This window comes from Lathyrus oleraceus, chromosome 5 (assembly GCF_024323335.1).
Source record: "Lathyrus oleraceus cultivar Zhongwan6 chromosome 5, CAAS_Psat_ZW6_1.0, whole genome shotgun sequence".
NCBI lineage: Eukaryota > Viridiplantae > Streptophyta > Magnoliopsida > Fabales > Fabaceae > Lathyrus > Lathyrus oleraceus.
The window spans coordinates 560,489,806-560,511,842 of record NC_066583.1 but is presented as its reverse complement, the minus strand read 5'-3'; the positions used below and the strand labels follow the sequence as shown (position 1 = coordinate 560,511,842).

The following is a 22,037-nucleotide window of genomic DNA, read 5'->3' as shown; positions in this document are numbered from 1 at the left end:
TAGGAATACACCTTCATAAACTTTTGCGTCAAATCTCCAAAGATTATCATTCTCGTTGTTAAGTAAAAAAGCATTTGCATCCAAAGACATGTAAATGAGAAATATTTAACTTTCTTCCTTTGTGTCGCGTCTGCTTAACAATCTGTCTTATCAAGAAACGATTCATTACATAGAAAGCAATGTTTATTGCATAAGCCCAAAAGTATTTAGGATGATTAGTCTTGTTGAGCATCAATGTCGCTAGCTCCTTAAGGGATATATTTTTCCTCTCTACTACCCCATGTTGTTAGAGAGTTGGTTGAGTAGAAAATATGTGCTAAATATCAATTTCATTACAAAAATGATTGAATTCCTCATTTTGGAATCCTCCACCATGATCACTTCGGATTGATGCAATGCTTAATCCTTTTTTTGTTCAAGATAATCTTAGCTAGTTTTTGAAAGGAATCAAACACCTCTTTTTTTAGATAAGAACAACGTCTAGATATAGCAAGAGTATTCATCAACAACTACAAGGACATAGAAATTTCCTTAAAAACTCTTGGTTTTGGATGGGTCAAAAAGATCTATATGCAAAATCTTTAAGGGTCGGTTTATAGAAATGATATTTTTCTCTTTGAATGATGCCCTTACATGTTTACTTTTTTTACACACATCATATAATTGATTCTTTTCAAAACATAAGTTTGACAAAGCGATTATTAAGACCTTGCAGACCAACTTGTTTAACTGACCCTTATGGATATGAGCAATTCTACTATTCCATAGCCATGATTCATCCTCGTTACTCAGAAGACAAACATCATTTAAAGGAATTTTATTTAAATTTATGGTGTAGATATTTATACTTCTTGAACTATTAAAGATGGTTTGATTTTATTTGGATTTTATAATGCTGAATTCAGGAGAATCAAATGTTACATTGTTATCTTCGTCACATAATTAACTAATACTTAGCAAATTATGCTTTAAACCACCAACTTAAATAACCTCCCCAATCATTGGACTGGAGAACTTACCAATTGTGAGAATAAAATTGATTTCTACTTTTTTATTGTCACCATAAGAAACATATCCCCCATTTCTAGAAGTCAAGAAAAAGAAAAGAGTTTCATCTCTTGTCATATGCTTTGAACAACTACTATCAATGTACCACTTAGAGTTTAATATTATAAAACAATCCTGCATCATAAACTTAGGTCTTAAATTTAGGTATCCAAATCATTTTGGATTCTCTAATGTTAGTTTCATAAATATTTCCACAAGATTTCTCATGAGGATCGTAATTGCAAAAATATGATGAAGTGAGCATGTTTCTCTTTTTTTCCTCATTATGTTGTTTAAAAAAATGTGAAGGAGAATAAAATGTTTACTTTCATGATTTTTCTTATTAAAACTGTGAGATATTGGATTGAACTCTAGTATGATCAAAGGGTAGCTTCTTGATTCGACAATTCGACAGGACCTTAGCATGTCATCGAAGTCTGCTCACATGCTGCAGTCAAAGTATGCTAGGATTGTTAGCATGTCGAATTGAGCTTGTTTTTGTTTAAGTTAGCTTGTTCTCTAAGTTAACTTGTGTAATGGGCATGTGTGTAAATGCCCATTAGTTTAATATGTTAGTTTTCTTTAAAATAGCATACTAGTCTATCATCATTGAATAATGCAAATCCTAATTAGGGTGAGAGAGATTATTTTCTATTCTATAACACTTGAAATCTTATTTCAAAGAGAAAGTAAAGAATAACAGTTTATAACCAATTTCATTGTGTTCTTATTATTTTCTTCTTTTCCACCCTTGTGGGTTTCTTACCGAACAAGAAACCAATTATACTTTGTAGTTCCGACATCGTTTTCACAATAAATTGGTGCGGTGAGCGTGGAGAAGATTCTGTCAATAAAGTATGAGATTGAAAAGTTTATCGGAGTGAATGATTCATGTCTGTGGGGGCTTGAAGATGAAAGCCCTACTGGTTTAACAGAGTTGTTTAGAAGTGCTGAAGGGAGCCGCAACCATGGATGCTGCATTAAAGGATAAATAAAAAATGATTATGGTAGAGAAATACCACAATGCCATCTTATTGAGCTTTGGTGATAAGGTTCTTCAATAGGTTTATAAGGAGACGACGATGTCAGGTCTTTGGGAGAAACTCAAAAGTTTGTACATGACCAAATCATTGGTCAATCGCCTCTACCTGAAGTAAACATCATATTCATTCAAGATGAGTGAAGACAAAGTTTGGGATGAGTACTTGGATATGTTCAACAAGCTTATTCTTGATCTTGAAAATATCAATGTAAAAACCGAGGATGAAGATCAAGCGCTGTTACTGTTGTGTGCTTTACCCAAAACAAATGCTCACTTCAAAGAAACTCTCTTGTATGGAAGAGAATCTCCGACCTTTGAATAAGTTCAATCAACCTTGTACTCTAAGGATTTAAACGAATGAAGGGAGCACATATCATCTTCGAATGGTGAAAGTCTTTTGATTAAGGCGAAATTCACAAAGAGAGATGGCAAGTTCGACAAGAAGAAGGGTAAAAGTCAGCAGAAGTCTTATAGTGGTGATGCATCTGGTATTTGATGTTATCACTGTAAGAAAGAGGGTCATATAAGAAAAGTATGCCATGAATGTCTGAAAGATAATGAAGGTAAAGATAATGGCAACATAGCATTATTCAAGATGATTTTGACTCATCTGATGTTCTAGTGGATTATGGATTCAGGTTGCACTTGGCACAAGACTCCAAAAAAAGACTTGTTCGAGGAACTATGTGATCATGGTGGATCTGTATTTCTTGGAAACAATAAAGCTTGCAAGATTGCAACTGTTGTATATGTGAGATTCAAGCTCCATGACGAGTCAATAAGGTTGTTGACTGAATTCAAGTATGTACCTGATTTGAAGAGAAATTTGATTTCTCTTGGTAAATTCGGCAAGAAAGGATATGTTTTTCAAGGAGAGAAAAGTATTCTAAAATTCATGAAGGGGTCGAAGGAAGTCTTAAAAGGTGTGAAGAAACAACGCTTGTATACCCTTGAGGCTGAAGTTGTCAGTGGTTCTGTAGATGTTGCATCCATGAAACCTTTGTCGAAGACAGAAATTTGACACATGAGATTGGTCCATGTCAGTGAAAGGGGTCTGGTTGAATTGGGGAAACAAAATCTACTTGGTGGAGACAAAGTCGAAAAATTGAAGTTTTGTGAACCGCATTTACTTGGAAAATATTGCAGAGTGAAGTTCAATAAAGGCAAACAAAGAACACATGGATCCCTTGATTACATCCATGCAGATCTTTGGGGGCCTACGAGGTGTCCATCATATTCAGGAGAAAGGTATTTTCTATCCATAATTGATGATTCTTCTAGAAAGTAATGGGTATTCATCCAAAAGACTAAGGATGTAACTTTTGAGAACTTCAAACGTTGGAAGACTCTGATCGAAAATCAGATCGCCGGGAAGGTCAAGAGGTTGAGAATCGACAATGGCCTTGAATTTTGTAATGAGGCGTTCAACAGTTTTTGTGACGCCTCTGGTATTGCAAGGCAAAGAACTACTGCAAGTGCTCCCTAAAAAAATGGTTTGGTTGAAAGTTTTAATCGAACCATTTTAGAAAGAGTTAGATGCATGTTGACTAGTGTTGGGTTAAATAAGGTGTTTTTGGCAGAGTCTGTTTCGACAACAACATATCTGATAAATAAATGTCCCTCGATTGTGTTAGATATGAAGACACCTTAAGAAATTTGGTCGAGACATCCACCATATCTCGATAAACAGAGAGTATTTGGATGCATAGTCTATGCCCATATTAGGCAGGACAATGTCGAACCTAGAGCTCTGAGATGCGTTTTCATGGGATACCCTGAAGGAGTCAAAGCTTATAGGCTATGGTTCCTAGAGCTAAGTCACATGAGGTGTATCACCAGTCGATATGTAGTTTTCAATGAAACTTAGATGGATTTTAATAAAATGGGTGATGTTAGTCGAAGTGCACAGATATATGAAGAAGATATGGAACAAGAAGAGATTCCTATTGAGGTGGAACATGTCGATGTTGAATTACGTATACCAGATAAAGTTGAAGAAAAACCACAATATGGCGAAGATACTGAGGAAGATGAGGAAACTGTCAATGACTACCTGTTGGCAAGAGATAGGACGAGAAAAGTCATCAAGCCACCTCAAAGACTTGGGTATGCAGATCTCATAGCTTATGCCTTAATCTCTATAAGTGAGGTTCTAAATGAAGAACCTAGAGACTATAAGGAAGTTATGAGGATTTGAAATAAGACTGAATGGATGAAGGCCACGTATGATGAGAGAAAGTCTCTTCATGATAATCACACTTGGGAACTGATAAAGAAACCTGTTGGAGCTAGGTTAGTCAGTTGTAAGTGGATTTTCAAAGTTAAGGAAGGAATCGAAAGAGTGACATCAAAGAGATATAAGGCAAGATTGGTCGCAAGGGGTTTCACTCAGAAAAATGATGTCGACTTCAATCATGTGTTCTATCCTATTGTGAAGCACATGTCCATTTGAATGTTACTTTCCGTAGTGGCACAATTCGATTGAAACAAATGGATATGAAGACTGCTTTCTTGTATGAAGATCTAGAGGAAACAATCCTGATGAGGAAACTTGAAGAGTGTGCAGAAAAGGGTAAGGAATATTACGTGTGCAAGATGAATAGATCTTTATATGGATTGAAACAATCTCCTCGACAGTGGAATATGACATTCAACAAGTTCATGTCACGCATAGGTTTCATTAGAAGTCAGTTCGACCACTGTGTTTACTTCAGATTTCAACCTGGAAATTCATTTGTTATTTTATTGCTTTATGTGGATGATATTCTCATAGCAAGAAACAATGTCAAGGATGTAATGAAGATGAAGGCTGAACTTAATAAGGAGTTCGATATAAAGGATCTGGGAGCAACATCCAGGATTCTTGGGATTGACATCTGAAGAGACAGAAAGCAGTCAAAATTATGCTTATCTCAAGAGACATACCTACAGAAGATTCCCGACAAGTTTGGTATGTTGAATTCAAAGCCTGTTGTGACTCTGACAAACCCTCAATTCAAGTTGAGTACATATCAGTGTCCCAGTACTGAGGTCGAAATAGCTTATATGAATAGCATCTCATATGCTAACATAATAGGTTCTTTGATGTATGTTATGGTCTGTACTAGACCCGACATAACATATGCAGTAAGTCTTGTAAGCATGTACATGGTGAATCCTGGAAAGGCTCACCGGTAAGCATTGAAATGGATTCTAAGGTACATAAATGGGTCTCTGAAAAAAGTCATGGTTTATGGTGGAGCATGAGGTGAAAATAGTAAAGCAGAAATCAAAGGGTGTGTCGACTCTGATTATGCAAGTTGTATGGATTCCATAAAATCTATTTCTGGATATGTGTTCACTATATTTGGCATAACAATTAGTTGGAAATCAACACTTCAGAAGGTTGTTGCCTTATCAACCACTTAAGTGGAATATATCGCCCTCACTGAAGTTGTGAAAGAAGCATTGTGGCTTGAAGGTTTTGCTAAGGAACTAAAACTTTAAGGTCTGGTTATCACTGTTAAATGTGATAGTCAAAGTGTTATGCACCTATCGAAGAACTCAGGCTATCATGAGCAAACCAATCACATCGACGTGAGACTACATTTTGTCAAAGGAGTAATAGAGTGTGGAGAATTCCTAGTGCCGACTATTTCGACAGATTACAATGTTGTTGATATGATCACCAAGACATTACCAAGTTGCAAGTTTTTCCATTGTATGCAGTTGATAAAGTTGCATGAAGAAAGTTAGTTTGTTTCCTTGATATTATAGAGTTTGTTCCAAGGTGGAGATTTGTGAGATATTGGATCGAACTCTAGTATGATCAAATGATAGCTTCTTGGTTTAATAATTCGACAAGACCTTAACTTGCCGTCAAAGTCTGTTCACATGTTGTAGTCAAAGTATGCTAGGATTGTTAACATGTCGAATTGGGCTTGTTTGTTATGTCAAATTGTTCAAGTTAGCTTATTCTCTAAGTTAACTTGTGTAATGAGTCTGTGTGTAAAATCCCATTTATTTATTATGTTAGTTTTCTTATAAATAACATATTAGTCTCTCATAATTGAATAATGCAAATTCTAATTAGGGTGAGAGAGATTATTTGTTATTCTATAACACTTGTAATATTGTTTCAAAGAGAAAGTAAAGAATAACAATTTATAACTAATTTCATTGTGTTCTTATTATTTTTCTTCTTTTCTACCCTTGTGGATTTATTACTGATCAAGAAATCAATTATACTTTGTAATTCTGGCATCATTTTCACACAAAAAAACAAAATAAAGCAATATGCCCATTTTTATTATAATAATTTCATTTGAGAGTTTTACATTTAGTTGTTTGATAAGCATGACATATGTTACTGAAGTTTTTAATGTTGTTCTTAAGTTAATAACCTACATCATCCTTATTACTCTCTCTGTCTCATAAAAATGCAAATGCAAGATTCATTATTTTTTTCCATTATTATCCTTATTTATTAATTTTCACTCTATTCAAATACTCCACTAACTATAATTAATAAATAAATTTTATTAAATCATTAAAATCAACACACCTAATTATTTTCTTAAGAACCGCACAAAACTCAAATGTGGCACTTATAATGAGACAAATGTAGTATGTGATGCTCTTTGATTTCCTAGAAGAAGATTTAAGTTGTCTCTTTTTTTGTGTGAATTATCAAGTGTGTTTTGTAAATCATCATTTTTATATTTCAAAAAATCACATTGATCACACTTGGTAGATTAAACTAAGACTTCGTGAGAAGAGGAAGAGTTTTGAATTAAAATATTTTATCTCTCTTTAAGACTTTGTATTTCTTCCAATAAATTTTTTATTTTCAAATTCAAGAGAAGAAATAATATTTTTAGAGGTGGAGACAAGATGTTTTATTTACTTGTTTCTTTATTTAATTTCTTACATATGCAAAATAAATCATGATAAGAGAAATGTAAAGTTACCTAGTCTTTTTCATGATTTGCCATGAGATAGATGTTAGCTTCTTCATCATTTGAGCATTTCATGTCATTATCGTCCCAAAATATATAGGCTTTATTAGCTTATTTGTTAGGTTTCCTTAATTTTATATGATTTAGGTTCCTTCTCTGGTTCTAAGGGCAATTTGGTCGTATGTGTCATTCTTTCCACATTGAAAGCATGTGGGAGTAAATAAGGATCTTCCTCCGTTCTTTTGTTTCTCTTCTTGTTTCTTTTTTTTTCATAAATCTTATGAAAATTGGAACAAATAGCGTCATTTTTCATCAAAGTCATAATCTTTTTCTTCCACGGCCTTAAGAGCTGGAGTTTTCTTCTTCTTATCACCTTCCTTGTCATCTACAAGTATTTTCAGCTCCAACTCGTGTTCTTACTATTTAGTAAATAAAACAGTTAAATCCATGGACGACAAGTCCTTAGATTTAGAACCGCGACGACTTTGGGTTACCAACTAGGGTTTAAGCATCTAAGAACTTTTTCAACCAAGTCCTTATTTAGAAAACTTTCCCCAGAGTTCTCATGTTATTCACAATATGAATAAATCATTTTTGCATAGCATAAATGTTTTATTCAGGTTTCATTCTAAATAGTTCATAATCATGGGTTAATATGTTCATTTTCTTTCCCTTTTTACCTTAGTTAATCTTTCATTAGTAAATTGAAGGGTGTCCCACATTTCTTTTGCAGTCTTGCAGTGAGAAATACAAAAAAACTCATCAAGACCAAGAGCAATAGTGATGATAGTCTTAACTTTCAATCAACATTGCACTTTTTCTTTTCCTCTTTTGTCCAATCATCTTGATCTTTATTTACCGCAACACTATGAACTTGATGTGTGAGAATTAAATGAATGTTAGAACTCAAAGAAGTTAGAGGACATGATCTATTAAAGGTTACGAATCCGACTACGCGATCTATACATTAGAAGAGGATTTGAAAAACTTCCAATACATTTTGTCTTCTTTGAGCAGACCTATGAAAAAAATCATAAATAACAAGATGGATTCTCTAGAATCTTACAAGAAATGACACTTAGTAGACTTATTTCATGACTTTAAACATATACGTTATAAATGGATTTCAAAAAATATACTAAAATATGATGGAATAATTGAGAAATACAAGACTTGTCTTAGCCAAAGGTTTTAGACAAGAGAAAATATATATTTATTCCATAACCTTTTCACCAATTGAAACGATAACATCCATTAGGATACTCGTTTCAATTGGCGTTATTCATATTTTAGAGTTATGCCAAATGGAGGTTAAAATCAATTTTCTAAATGGTGACTTGGACGGAGAAATCTATATGGAGCAATTTGAGAGTTTTGTAGTTCATGGACATGAAACTAAAGTCTATAAGTTAGATAAGTCTCTATATGGTATTAAACAATCTCCTAAATAATGGCATGAAAGTTTTAAATTTTGAATATGTTGAATGAGTTTAAAGTGAATGAAGTGACAAATGCAATTATTATAAGTTTGAGAAGGGAATATGCATTATCATATGTCTCTCGATATAGACGAATTGCTTATATTTGGTTCGAACATTCATGTCGTAAATAATGTGAAATCTTTGTTGTGAATTTTTTTGGATATGAAATACCTCTAAGAAGCAACTATATTCACTGATATTAAGATTACTAGGTCAAAAAAGAGAATTTCTTTGGAGCAGTCTCACAAATATCTTCAACAAAATTACTTTGATCGTAAACCTGTTTACACCACATATGATATAAGTTTCAAACTCTTTAATACTATTGGTGATACTCTGAAAGAATATAATTATGTGAGCATCATTGACATCATCATATATGCCAATTTGTACTAGATTTGACGTTGCATATATCCTAAGACTACTATGTAAGTTTACCAGTAGGCCTAGTAGAGAGCATTGAAGCACCATTGATTCTTTAGTACTAGAAACATTATTATTTTTTTGCACAAGCTTTTGATTGTTTGGTACATTCCATTGAGTGATGTACAGTCGATTTGATAGAGCCTTTACTCTTTGTTTCACTCCCACCTTTTTCTCATTAGATCATTCATTTCCTTAATGGTTAAATGATCTGGGCCATCAGTTCACGGGTTGGTATTAGATTTTTGGTGTTGAATTTTTTAATATAAATAAAGTGCTTCATTTATCTTTATACTCACACTAAAACTTCAAAGTTTTCATAATTCTTTCTCTTTTATGCTTTTTGAGTTTTAAGAATCCCTTCTTTTCGTTAAACTTTTTAAATATTTTTTATTGTTTTAAAAACATTTTTCTATAAAGATTAATCAATTTAGACAAAATATATTCGTTCAAGAAATAATTACGAGTGGAATATAATAACGAACAATGTAACTTACCTGTTTTATACTAGAAACTTCATGTAACGGTACAAATTTTGAGATTAAGCTATTAATTAACTTAACTCATAAAACAAGAGTCGTCATCGCGCTTATTTCCAAAGGAAAGGGAAAAAGAACGAACAAAACCCAAAGAAGTTTTAAAACAAAACTAATAAAAAGAGAGAAGGGTCTAAGGATTAGTTATGCAAAGGGAATGTATTAGCACCCTAAACATCTATAGTAGTTTATAGGAACCTCTTTGAAAATATGTGCATTTTGACTTTAAAACGGTGTTTTTTGAAAAGATTGGGGAGATGAGAAAAGAAACGTTTTTTTTTATAATTTTTGTTTTTGCCAAGACTTTCTGAGTCTTATGTCTACGTACCAAAAAAGTGCAATCGAGAATCAAAACCTTGTAGTTCATGGTAAAAATAACAAAGATGTTTGTTTTGATTCATTTTCAATGAAAAGACATTTTGTCATTTTAAGGAGAATACTCAACTAATCACCCGCAAGTATGAGAACTTTGCATCACCATAGAGAAAGACTCTAACTCGGATAAAGATCAACAAGTATGCTACTAGCTCTTTTGGATGGAAAAGAATTATCATCAATACTATGTGGATAGGAGAATTATATCTCAACTATGGAAATGACTCATGTTTAAACTTTGAAAAAAAAAATTAAAAGAAAAAGTGCACAAAGGGCACAAAATGGTTTGAATGAGTTATGTATTTTTTAAGTTTTTTGAAATTGGTCTGAATATGCTTAAGATGTATTAGCATTTATTAAGATTTTTTTTTGAAAATCACTTGAAAAAGTTCAAGGATTATTAAGAAAGTGGTTCAAGTTTGAAAATAAGAAAGTTTTGGAAAGAGAGAAGAGATTTTGAAAATCAAAGAAGGAGTGAAGAAGAAGAGACTATCCTAGAGCATAAAGTAAAATCTAGGGAGGAAAGATCTAACCAAGAGATAACAAGCTTTATAATATAAGTCAAGCAAGAATTCTTTCTTTTGGATTACGCCTCAAGCAAGCCAAATAAACAAAGAATTAATTATGTATCAGATGAAACCAGGATAACCAAGTGAAGTATTCAAAAGAAGTCAAGAGTCAAAGGTACCAGATGAATCCCAATGTCTAAAATCACAAGATCCTAGTTCTAACTCTATAATTCCACTATAATGCCAAAGATAGTAACCATAAGTCCATGAATGAAGAGAACCAAATTTTTTAGAGTTTTTTTTCTTTATTAATGTCTTTAAAAGAAAAAGAAATCCAAATGGACAAAGAGTAAATAATATAAGAATAAATAATATGATATGAGATGCTAAAATAAAAAGCATAAAGCAAATAGAAAAAATAAAAAGCATAAGATAAATTCATTAAAGTAAAGTTAATACAATAAAATGTTAGTAAGTGATGTAAATAATCAAAAAGAGGAAAGACAATTTTTTGTTTTTTGGAGAACACTCAACTATACACCCATAAGTATGAAAATATGGACCTTTACATCACCATGAAAAGGGCTCCAACTTGGAAAAAATCAACAAGTATGCTATTAGATCTCATAGATGAAAGGAAACAATATTTTTCATACAATACCATGAGGAATAAGAGACTTACAATCTCATTATGAAAATGACTTGCTTTCAGGACAAATTTAACGCTATGTTAAACAATCGTAATTGGACTTTATGTAGAAATCACAATTATCTGAGGTTGGTCAATGATAATGTTTGTGTTAGTACATGCTAGATAAATGATATGTAAATCATTCTCCTAAAGTTATACCACACAAAAAAGAAAAGAGAATTGATCAAGCACAAAGACTAGGAGAGTGGTTCATTACATCAATCAATACTTCATAGTACTTAGGACAAACTTATACATCAATCCAAAGTACCTTAAATGATCCATGATCAATTGGGAGGTAGATTTGAAATGATGAAAGTTCATCAAGCACCAATCCACATATCATGAACAAGATGAACACAAATTATCCAATTGATCAAGAGGGAAAAAAAGAGATGTAGAAGAAAAAGACAAAAGAGAATAAATCCAAATTAGATCAAAGGCTTGATCAAGTCATCATCAAAATCAATCATCCATTTTGGTGGATTAGAGTTTTCACCCCATCAACACCAAAGATCCATTGATTTTGATGAGACCTATGATCAAATCAACTAAGATCCAAGGTCAACAGAAATCAACAAAGGTTAAACAAGTATAAAATGCAATAAAATAAAATAAAATGCATCAAAAACATTTTTAAAATAAATTTTACAAGGGAAATAAAAGAGAAAATCTATAAAGTCCTTCAAAACACAAAATAAATGGTCAAGAAAATTATGGAAGGTTGGAAATAGAATAAGAAGCATAAAATAATTTTTTCAGAATATTAAAATGCATAAAAGTATTTTATAAGCAATCAAACAAAGGAAAAAAAGAGAAAATCCATAAAATAGAAAATCAAGAAAATAAAATATGGAAAAATAAAAATCAGATGAAGAAAAATAAAAGAAAATTTTAGAAATTATTTTGGTATTTTTTGGATGTAAATTGAATTTTCTATGAATTTTAAAAGAAAAAGCAATTTAAAATAAAAAAAGAAAAGAGAAATAAAATCATAAAAAACGCGGAGCGTTGGATCTGGACTCATTAATTGACGTGGCAGATCCAACAATCCTCAGGCTAGAACGACGATGGAAATTAGCAAAAATGAAACACAAGATCTAATTCAAAATGGACCAATCAGAACATTTCAAATTGCCAACGTGTATGGCCAAACCCAGATGACCTGAAACACTCAGGTCATCTTCCCCGATGATCCCTCACCGGAGTTTCATCATTTGGTAAATTCAGAACACGAGATCACCATCAATGTGGTCGCCTCCTCATCACTGATTCAACCTCATGCTCCAAATTCAATTATCTAAACTGAGCTTGGGGAATTTCAGAAGCAAGCAAGTAACAAAAAATAAAATTAAATGATGAACATGATCAATCAACACCATATAAATTAGGGGAAATATCAGAGAGTGAAGGACTATATTGTGGTAACTTGTTTGAGTTTAAATGATGCTCAAAACTTTCTTGTTCAAATCGTGGTCAGAAGTTGATGAAGCTCGATCTGGTCAGAGCACTTCAGAAGGTCTTACAACTTATGAATTGTTGCAAAAGTTTCAGAGAAGACCGAAGATGCTAATGGAATAAAAAAATTGGATAAAAACACGATAGTTCAATTCTTTGGAAATATTTCAGAGTGAAGCAGAAATTTCTTGACTCTCAAAAGTTTGGAAACGAATGCAATACATTGCTCTATTTATAGGGAATATGTTGGGATCCAAATACGTGTGGAATGAAACTTAATTCGTGCAAAACAAATTTGATTAGGATGTGTGAAAAGTGTGACTTGCAATCCATCAAAATTCAATCAAATCATGCATTTTAAGAGTCAATTAACTTTTGCAGACTTGATTAAGCATGTTTAGGTCCAAAACACGTGATAATTTGACTTGCAATTGAGATTAGTAAAGTTCAAATTTCGGATCATGATGATTTCTTTGATTCCAAGTCACCAGGTTCAATATTAAAACTTTTGCTAGATGGAAAAACTTCTACACTTGTTAATTTATATGGGAAAAAAACTATGGAACATTAAATCATAATTAGTATAATTTCCTGCAGCAGGTTGATTTACTTCTAATTTCTAGTATTTTCTATAGTCTCGAACCTGTAAAAGTACATATCATTGTACCAGTTAAGACTTCATCATATTTGGCATCATTGAAAAACTATATCTAGAAAATAATCACTAAAACTGTGAGACATACCCGTTCTATGAAATTTCTTCCATTTGAATACGTATAGAAGGTCTTGTTTCTTGCTAGATTTGTTTTAAGATCAGTTGCAATTTCTTTGCCAACTCTGTTGTCAATCGGTATAAGCTAATTTCTTTGCCGAATTCGCTTGCTAGAATTGAAGCTCACACTGCTAATTATTTAACAGTTTGCTTTAGTTTCAAGGCAGTACATAAATAACCCGTACAAATGAAATATGCATCATAGTCAATACCCAACAATCAGAAAACATTTTTAATGAACAATTTTTTTATAGGTTTTCACTATAAAACTTGCGCAATTCAAAAGTAAACTCCACTCCGTCAGATTTTGAATTAATTGTCCGATCTACAAGACGAGCATCATACTTAACTACAGAAAGAATAAAGTAACACTAATGGCAGATAATAACGATAAATGATACAAAATAGGTAAATTTGCATTAAGATCCTTAGGATTTCCCATATAATAAATCAAATGCATTTTAAGTACATAGAAATTTTAACAAACACGTAGAATGCATTTTATCCCCTTATTCATTTAAGGTTCATTAAAATAACCTTTATAATTTTAGACCCAACATCCATGCATACAGAAAAAGGAAAAGTACTTACACAATAGACAAGTGGGATGCTCATGAGGCAGCTTAGTCAGTTATGTGACAATAAAAAACTTACATTAAGATTAAACCCAAATCAAATTTTTCATCATAATAATATCTCTTTTTATCTTTCACATGTAAATTCAAATATTATTCAACAACATAAAACACTTGAGAAATAAAAACTTTTTTCTTCTAAAAAACAATAACAAATTAAGAAAGAATCAAATCTTCAAGAAATGAAATCTATGAAGTAGAAGTCATGAATCGTATAAAAAATAAACCAAAATAAAAATCCACCCTTTTTTCTTCCCTTTTCTTCGATTAAGAAGGTGTAGGAAGAAAACACGGCCAATGAGACAAATATTTAAATCATAAAAATAATAATAAGAAAAACAAACACTCACCATGGATGATGAATCCTAACCACCGTAGATGTGTCTACCCTAGTCTTGGATCTGTCTCAAGGTTCTACCCAATATTTGATGGACATTGAAAGTGATAGAAGGTAAATATTGATGGAAAATGAAGAAGAGATATGAAGATTGAGAGAGAATTTCTCTATTTTCTCTATGAAAACACGTCAATGGGATGTAATGGGTATGAAAAGAGATTAGGAAAATATGTTTTTCTGAAATTTTTGAAATGGAAAGAGGGAGATTTGAGAGGGACGAGAGAGACGAGAGAGAAGAAAGAATTTGTTCAATGTTGAGGTCATTTAGTCAATTACCAATAAGGATATTTTGTAGTGTAAATAAAAATTATGCCGAAGGATAATTCAGGGTTAATGGTGGTATATTCTAATCTTAGTTAGATAGTTAACTATAAATATAAAATATAAGTCTTATAATTAAGAACTAAGTGATTAGATCCATCTCATTTTAGATGTATTTTTTTAATTGCATACTTTTTAAAATAATAACTAATGAGTTTTCATTCCTAAAATATATTTATTAATAATAGTTAATAAAATAGTTAAGTGAATTTAAAAATAGTAAATACAATTATATATTAATAAAAAATAAATATTGCATTAATATATTAAAAGGACAAATAACTTAAGAGGTTAAAAGTAATGCACTATCCGTGTGAAGAAATATAAAATATTTTATATTGTCAAATCATAACAGTATTTTAAAAATAAAAGTATGATTTGGTGGAATATACGGATTTAATTGGTTGACAGTGTAAAAATATTTCTTTTTCATAACTTAAAGACATGACAATATTACAAAATAAATCTAATTATAATAAGATGACAATATATCAATTCAATTATACCTTATTTATTTTTTAAAATATTTTATATTTTATTTAATTTTTTTAAAACTATTGTCCTCTAAAAAAATTTCCTTAACGATTGGAGTTAAGATATATAAATTAGTAGATTTTTATCTGAAATTTCTATAATTAGCATTGACATCCTATAATACATATTAAAAGATTGTCTTATTATTTTTAATAAATTAGTAGAAGTATTAATTTAAATTTTACTTATGTTGCTTTGAATCTTTAAATTTGTAAGAGATTATGGTAAAAAGACAAATAATTGTTTATCTTAGTGAAAAACACATGATACGATAATAAAATACAATCTTTATATCCATCATGTTTTTTATAAGTGGTGTTACCTCTTTCTTCACAAGATCCCACATATTTTGATAACAGAATACAATCTTCATCTACTTACACCAATTATCATAATTCTTATCATTTATAATTTGAAGACTTGCTGAAAAATATCCGGTCAGATGATTCATCGTGCTATGCTTCCCAAGAATTACATAATAAATGCTTTATATATTAGATGTTGGAATTTCACGAATCCCTAGGAGAATATATATTTTTTCTGCAAAGTTTCTAACTGCCTTCATACTGAAGTTTTATTCAATCTTTTCTCTATGCTTTATATACCAGATGTTGGAATTTCACGAATCCCTGGGAGAATATATATTTCTGCAGAATTTCTCTCTACCTTCAAACTGAAGTTTTATTCGATCTTTTCTCTATGCAACTGCACGTTATTATAATGATAAAGTACTTCTCTATTTATAGATTGAAATTTCTTGCATAACAAGCAATCTCTAACTAACCTAATTCAAATAAAAGCTCAAAATAAAGTTAAGTTTTAAATTTTTGTCAAAGACACTTCTTCGACAACAATATACTCTATCGAAATGATAATTTAATGCAAAATTATATTCTCAACTAAAATAAAAAAAAATTATAAAAATTTTATTTTTATTTTTCATTTCTCTCTAACCTTCCCTTCAAAACCAAAAAACAATCATTAGTTTCCTTTTCTTTCTTATTTAAATAGTTTCATTTCCTTTCAAACAATTGACACTGCATAAAAAAAATAGACATGGAATATTCTCTCCTCTATTTCCTGTCAATTTTTTTTTCTCGCTTATTATTTTGACAGCACATTATCAAACTTTTTAAGGAAGAAATCAAACTTTTGTCTCCTATGATTCACCTAAATAATATACTAGTATTAAATTATGAAATAGACAATACAACGAATAAAGTTAGGAAACCAGACACATAACACAGAACCGCGTAGATTTTGAGGAAATGGCATAGTAGTTCGGTTACAGACAATGAAACTGCCCCTAGTTTTGGTCTGCTTGTATTCACTTCCAACAGAACAAACCACTGGTTTAGTTTGTGATTAATTAATTCTCACAACTCAAAACCACTCAACTAACCCTCATATATATAATATATGAATTCATAAACACTAACACATCATTACACGTTAAAACAACTTGAGAATTCAGATTTCAACAACATGAGTGCAGCTGCAACAAAAGCTTGGGTAGTAGCATCAAGCATAGGAGCTGTGGAGGCATTAAAAGACCAACTTGGTGTATGCAGGTGGAACTATGCTTTTAGATCACTTCATCAACATGCTAAGAACAATATCAGATCATATACTCAGGCTAAGAAATTGTCATCTTCTTCTTCTGCTGCTGTTTCCAACAAGGTGAAAAGAACTAAGGAAGAATCCATGAAGAAAGTCATGGACTTGAATTGCTGGGGTCCTACCACTGCAAGGTTTTAATATTGTATTGTAATGATTGTATGACCATTAAAAGTGAAAATCTAGATTTTTTTTTTGTTTCCACTTTATATTCCAATTTAGTCCTTATTATTGAATCTCTCAAAAAATTGTGTTGTGGGAAATTTAGTGTTATCAGAAGAGGAATTTATTGATCCTTGTGTTTTCATCAAGAAAGAAATAGTTAGTAATCAAAATAATAGTATATTAACATCATATTCATATCAAACATCAAAATAGTTGGTTGTAATTCTCTGTTTGAATATGCTTATAATGTTAATTTTTGCCATTGGAGAAGGTGAAAGAGATACAGATAATGTAACCAAGGAAGGTGATAGAGATTGGCACACAGCTGAGGGGGGTGGGCATTTTTCGGGACGGTTTGGGCCTAAACACCCAAATCCGGAGAATATTTAACTTGACACCATCCCCTTGAACATAACACCTCTAACACCTCCATTATGTATGAATAGATAATACTCTTCTAGAAAAAAAATTCACTCATTTTTTAAATTTACACTAGTCACGCGCGGATTTTAATATTTTGGGGCGATATCGAAAATTTTGAATCTTCTATTAGAAATATCAAAATCAATACGTTCTCTTATCGTAAATGTCTAAACTTTCGGAATTTTGTATCTAAAATTTCAATTTTTTTGGTATTAATGAAAACATTTTAATCGGAAAGTTCAAAATTTTCAATACAAAATCATATGGAATTTTCCAAAAATTTCAGAATTTCCAATAGTTATAAATTTTTTATTTTTTTATCGAAAGTTTCAAAATTTCTGATAGTTATAAAAACATCAGTTTTTACTGGAAATTTCAGAATTTTCAGTAGTTATAAAAACTTTGTTTTTTATCGGAAATTATGAAATTTTCGGTAGTTAATAATTATTTGTTTATATTACTCTTCTTTTGCAGTGAAATATAGAGGCAGGAACGATACTATTGCAGGCAAAACGATTGATAGAGCGGTAGACTAGACTAGGGCTGCAGAGGCTGAGTCTCCCCAAATACGGGTTGGACGAGTGGTTCCAACAGGTTGACACCGAAAACGGTTGGTTGAGCAGGTTCAATTCTGCGCATCTCGTAGCACTCGATGTCGACTGATACAATCAATTGAGCAGACAAGAGATGAGGGGGTCCGATCAGATGTTGTTGTAGATGCAAAGATTGCTGGGGAGGTGGTTAGAGATGATGTGGTTGCTGAGGTGGTCCAGGAAGATGATGACATAGATGCAAAGATTGTTGGGGAGGTGGTTAGAGATGATGACATAGAGGTTACAACACCTTCGACTGAGCCCTCTCTACACACTGATGGAGGATTCCTTGGAGGACCCATTGACTGATCGGTCTTACTAAGTATGTTGATCATGTGGTGTATCGACTATGGCTGGGAGATGTATATGTCTTTTATGTTTAATTTTAATTTGTTTGTTATTTTTCCATGAAAGGGAATTGATATATTTTTAAATGACTTGTTTGTTACAGGATCATATCCATCGAAGGTGACATCACACGGTCGAAGCTGAAGAACTTCCTGGAATTTTTGATGCCTGAGCAGGTAAGACGAATTGTACGTGACTTCGAGCTTCTTGATTTTGCCCACTACTCCTTCACCATGCTCGACGCCCCACTACTTACTGCGTTTGTTGAGAGATGGCACAAGGAGACATCTTCATTTTATCTTCCGTTTGGAGAGATGAATATCACTCTGGATGATGTCTCATCACTGTCCCATCTCCCCATCGACAGCAGATTCTGGACGACTCCTGTTCTTAGCCAGTCCCTGACATGTATAACTACTGCACGAGATTTAGGAGTTTCTGAGGGGGTCGTGCATAAGGAGTTTACCTTCAATAGGGGCGTCCACCTTCGTATTTTTTGGCTTCGGAAGACGTACAACGAGGTTGTTGCTGCAGGGAGTTATGAGGTCGCCGCTAGGATGTACATGCTATATCTAATAACATGTAATCTCTTCGCAGACAAATCAAGTTTTTATATCGACGCCCTCCATGTGTGCCTATTCAGTAGCCTCGAGGTTACCAGTTGGGCTTAGGGGTGTATTGTGTTGACCATTATGTATACAACACTTGGAGTGATGACAATATTTGAGACCAGACATCTTGTTGGTTATTTGAGTTTGTTACATGTATACTTGAAATTATTGTTTGTTGTTGATTTCTTATTTAATTATTATTTCCCCACCATTTGTGACAAGAGAGTGCAACATTTCCCAGTGGGGTCCCCACGGGCGAGGAGATTGAGGGTCAGGCAGTCACATCCCGGTGGTGTTATTGAGTACAGGAGAAGGCTCGATGTGCTGACTATAAATGATATCATCTGGACACCATACACTGATCATATAGTCCACCATGAGTTCGAGGAGTTTTAATTATATTTAGGTTATATGTGGCGGGAGACCATGGTTGCTAGACACTTGCCTGAGAGGTGTCTACGACAATATGGTTATGTTTAGAGTATCCTACGACCAGTTCTAGATATACCATGTACGGGCATTGATTGGTGGTTTTAGAGTAACTTCATTAGCTTTGGTCGTTCCATTAAAGATTGAGCATTTCATGTTCAGCACACCTCGTAATGTGAGGATGGTTACTTAGAGTGGTACCTCATTATATCACACTCTTGCATCATCTCATCTGTTGAGCATAGAGATGATGTTAGGTCTTCTGATGATGGGGTACCTATCGATGACGTGTCGGCGTCGCCTCGATGACCAAAAAACACCTCCAGATTGTTGCAGTTATTATGGATAACCTCATGGGTTTGGTAAACCCATATGGCGAGTTTTATACTAGATTATCTTGGACTGCACACATATCCTGTGGGGGCCTATTTAGACATCTATTGTATATTATGTATTATTTGTATATTACTCAGACATCTTCATCAGAAACTATTTTATTATATAATACTTTTGATATCCCATTCATGCAACATCAACATAAACTAACTTTTGATAATGGATTACATAACTTAAAAAGCGGTGATAAATAAGAAAACTTGGACACCGCCAGATGATTCTGGACGTTTCATCATCTTAATTATGTCGTCGATAGACCTTGAAATCTTAGCATCTAACTCGATTGGCCCCTTTGTTAACCTACAGAGAAATGATCTTCACATATCCTTCACATCTTCATTGGTCTTCAACTCAATAAAGTTGTATTTCACCCTTCCGCAAGTATCAACCCAATCTTCACGAAACTTGATCTTTCTCGCCTTTCTATTTTTAGTATCAGGCAACAATTCATTCAACTTCAAGAAGCTTCGTTGAAGTACACTTCTACCTTAATCAAAAATTAAGGAAGAGGCATTTTTGAGATGTTTTTATCAAACAACAGGTGACCCCTCATATTTATACAATTTTTCATTTACTCTAAACCATACAAAACTGTTGGTGCACTCACAGTCATCCAAAATTATCGGTAAATTTTGAGTATTTAAAATTTCAAACAAAAATAACACTACCAGAAATTTCACTTTCGTTGAAATTTCCGATATTAAATGGTAAATTTCAAATTTCCGGTACTAACTGTAACTTCCCAAAAATTTCAAAAATTTCGGTATACCGGAAATTTATTACACAACTGGGAGTTTTGGTTTTGCCTACCAGAAGTTTCATTCAATTTTAGTTAGGGGTAGTTTTGGCAATTTGAAACTATGGGTGGGTGTCAGGTATAACTTGGGGGTGGCAAGTTAAAATCTCCAAACCGGACCAACCCACAGGTGGCATTGGTAGGCCCAACTTCTGGTCAATTTATTTTTCAATTTTTTCGGGTGCGAATTTTTTTGGTTCAGTTATATTTTTACCGGTTTATTTCGGGTTTATTTAATAAATGGGCTGGTTTGAAATTTAGCCCAGATAATACAAAATTAACCAATTTTTATAGAGATTTTTAATGCACACATATGTTTCTCAGCCACCACGTGAAAATTCTAAAGTGCCCAGAGATTCCGGAGATGCATCTTCGGACGCACCAAATCCTGATTGAATGTTAGATTATTCCAGATATGCATCTACAAAATAATGTCAGAGATACATCTCTGTAACGTATAAGAACAAAATTAATCATAAGTTATTTTTTGTGTATGTGTATTCAGATGAAGATTTATTGGCGATATGCACCATGTTATGTGATAAGATATAAATCATATAATCGATATACAAATAATGACGTATATAAATTCAGATGGTCCAAAAATGTCATATATAAATAAAAGATCAATAAATGGCAAAAAAAGTCGACAACAACAATAAAGTAGCATGACATCAAAATAGAATACAATTCATAGTACTACTAATATATACTAATGCAATATTGTGTATGTCGAACTACATCCCCTCTACCTCCTCTTCCTGCTCTGCCTCCTCGTCCATCAATCCCCCCATCCTCCATCACTGTCTTCGATACATCAATGCCCATCGTGCTTCTATCATGACGGCATCTAGGACCTGCCACATATCAGATCCATCAGGGAAAATACCTCTCTCAATGTCTATTGCACGGTCTCCATAATACGACAATATATAGGCAATACATTCTCAACATAACCTAATTGTGCTTACCCCTCCTCTAGTATCTACTAATGAGCCGACTTATGTGGGTCTCTTGGAGCAGCCTGCACCATATACGAATGTGCCACCCTAAAAAACTATCTGATGTACCCGTCCACGTAGCTCCAATCGCTCAAAGCTATGCTACTTCGTGCCTCCTCCGATACCAAATAACTCTCATAATTATCAAACATGGAATCCATCTGCCTACGTGTCAAAGCAGGAGAAGCAGGGACAACATGGTATCTAGGAAGGGGCTGAGTGTAGCCGAACTTCTGCATGACGCGCTCAGGCAGATGAGGAGCAGTGAGACGTGATCCGCAGGCCAACCATCCAGAATGTAGCATTATCTTGTCAAATGGATGTGTCTCACGGTAATCGACACGGCTGTTGAAGTGGATGTCCTCAGCAACCATGCAGTCAAGATACATTCTGAAGTCATGTTTGACAGTATGGTCTGGGTACATAGGTAGTAGTGACAAATCTACATGGTCTCCTCCAAAATCCTATGGCTCAATATCCATAACAACCTCACCTTTTAG

The 22,037-nt window shown here is 32.9% G+C and overlaps 1 protein-coding gene and 1 long non-coding RNA gene across 2 annotated transcripts in view; one reads left to right on the top strand and one right to left on the bottom strand.

The window, feature by feature from the left end:
• Positions 1-13,104: 13,104 nt before the first annotated feature.
• LOC127086421 (uncharacterized) lies at positions 13,105-14,625 on the bottom strand. Its single transcript, XR_007789474.1, has 2 exons — positions 14,257-14,625; positions 13,105-13,402 (listed from the first exon to the last, which is right to left on the bottom strand). It is a non-coding gene; the product is annotated as an uncharacterized LOC127086421 (long non-coding RNA).
• A 1,783-nt stretch (positions 14,626-16,408) lies between these two features.
• Positions 16,409-22,037, top strand: part of LOC127086420 (uncharacterized) — a 30,791-nt gene continuing 25,162 nt past the window's right edge. Inside the window, exon 1 of the mRNA XM_051027180.1 lies at positions 16,409-16,909. Coding sequence (XP_050883137.1) covers positions 16,644-16,909 — 266 coding nt within the window. The 5' untranslated portion in view covers positions 16,409-16,643. The remainder of the gene's footprint in view (positions 16,910-22,037) is intronic.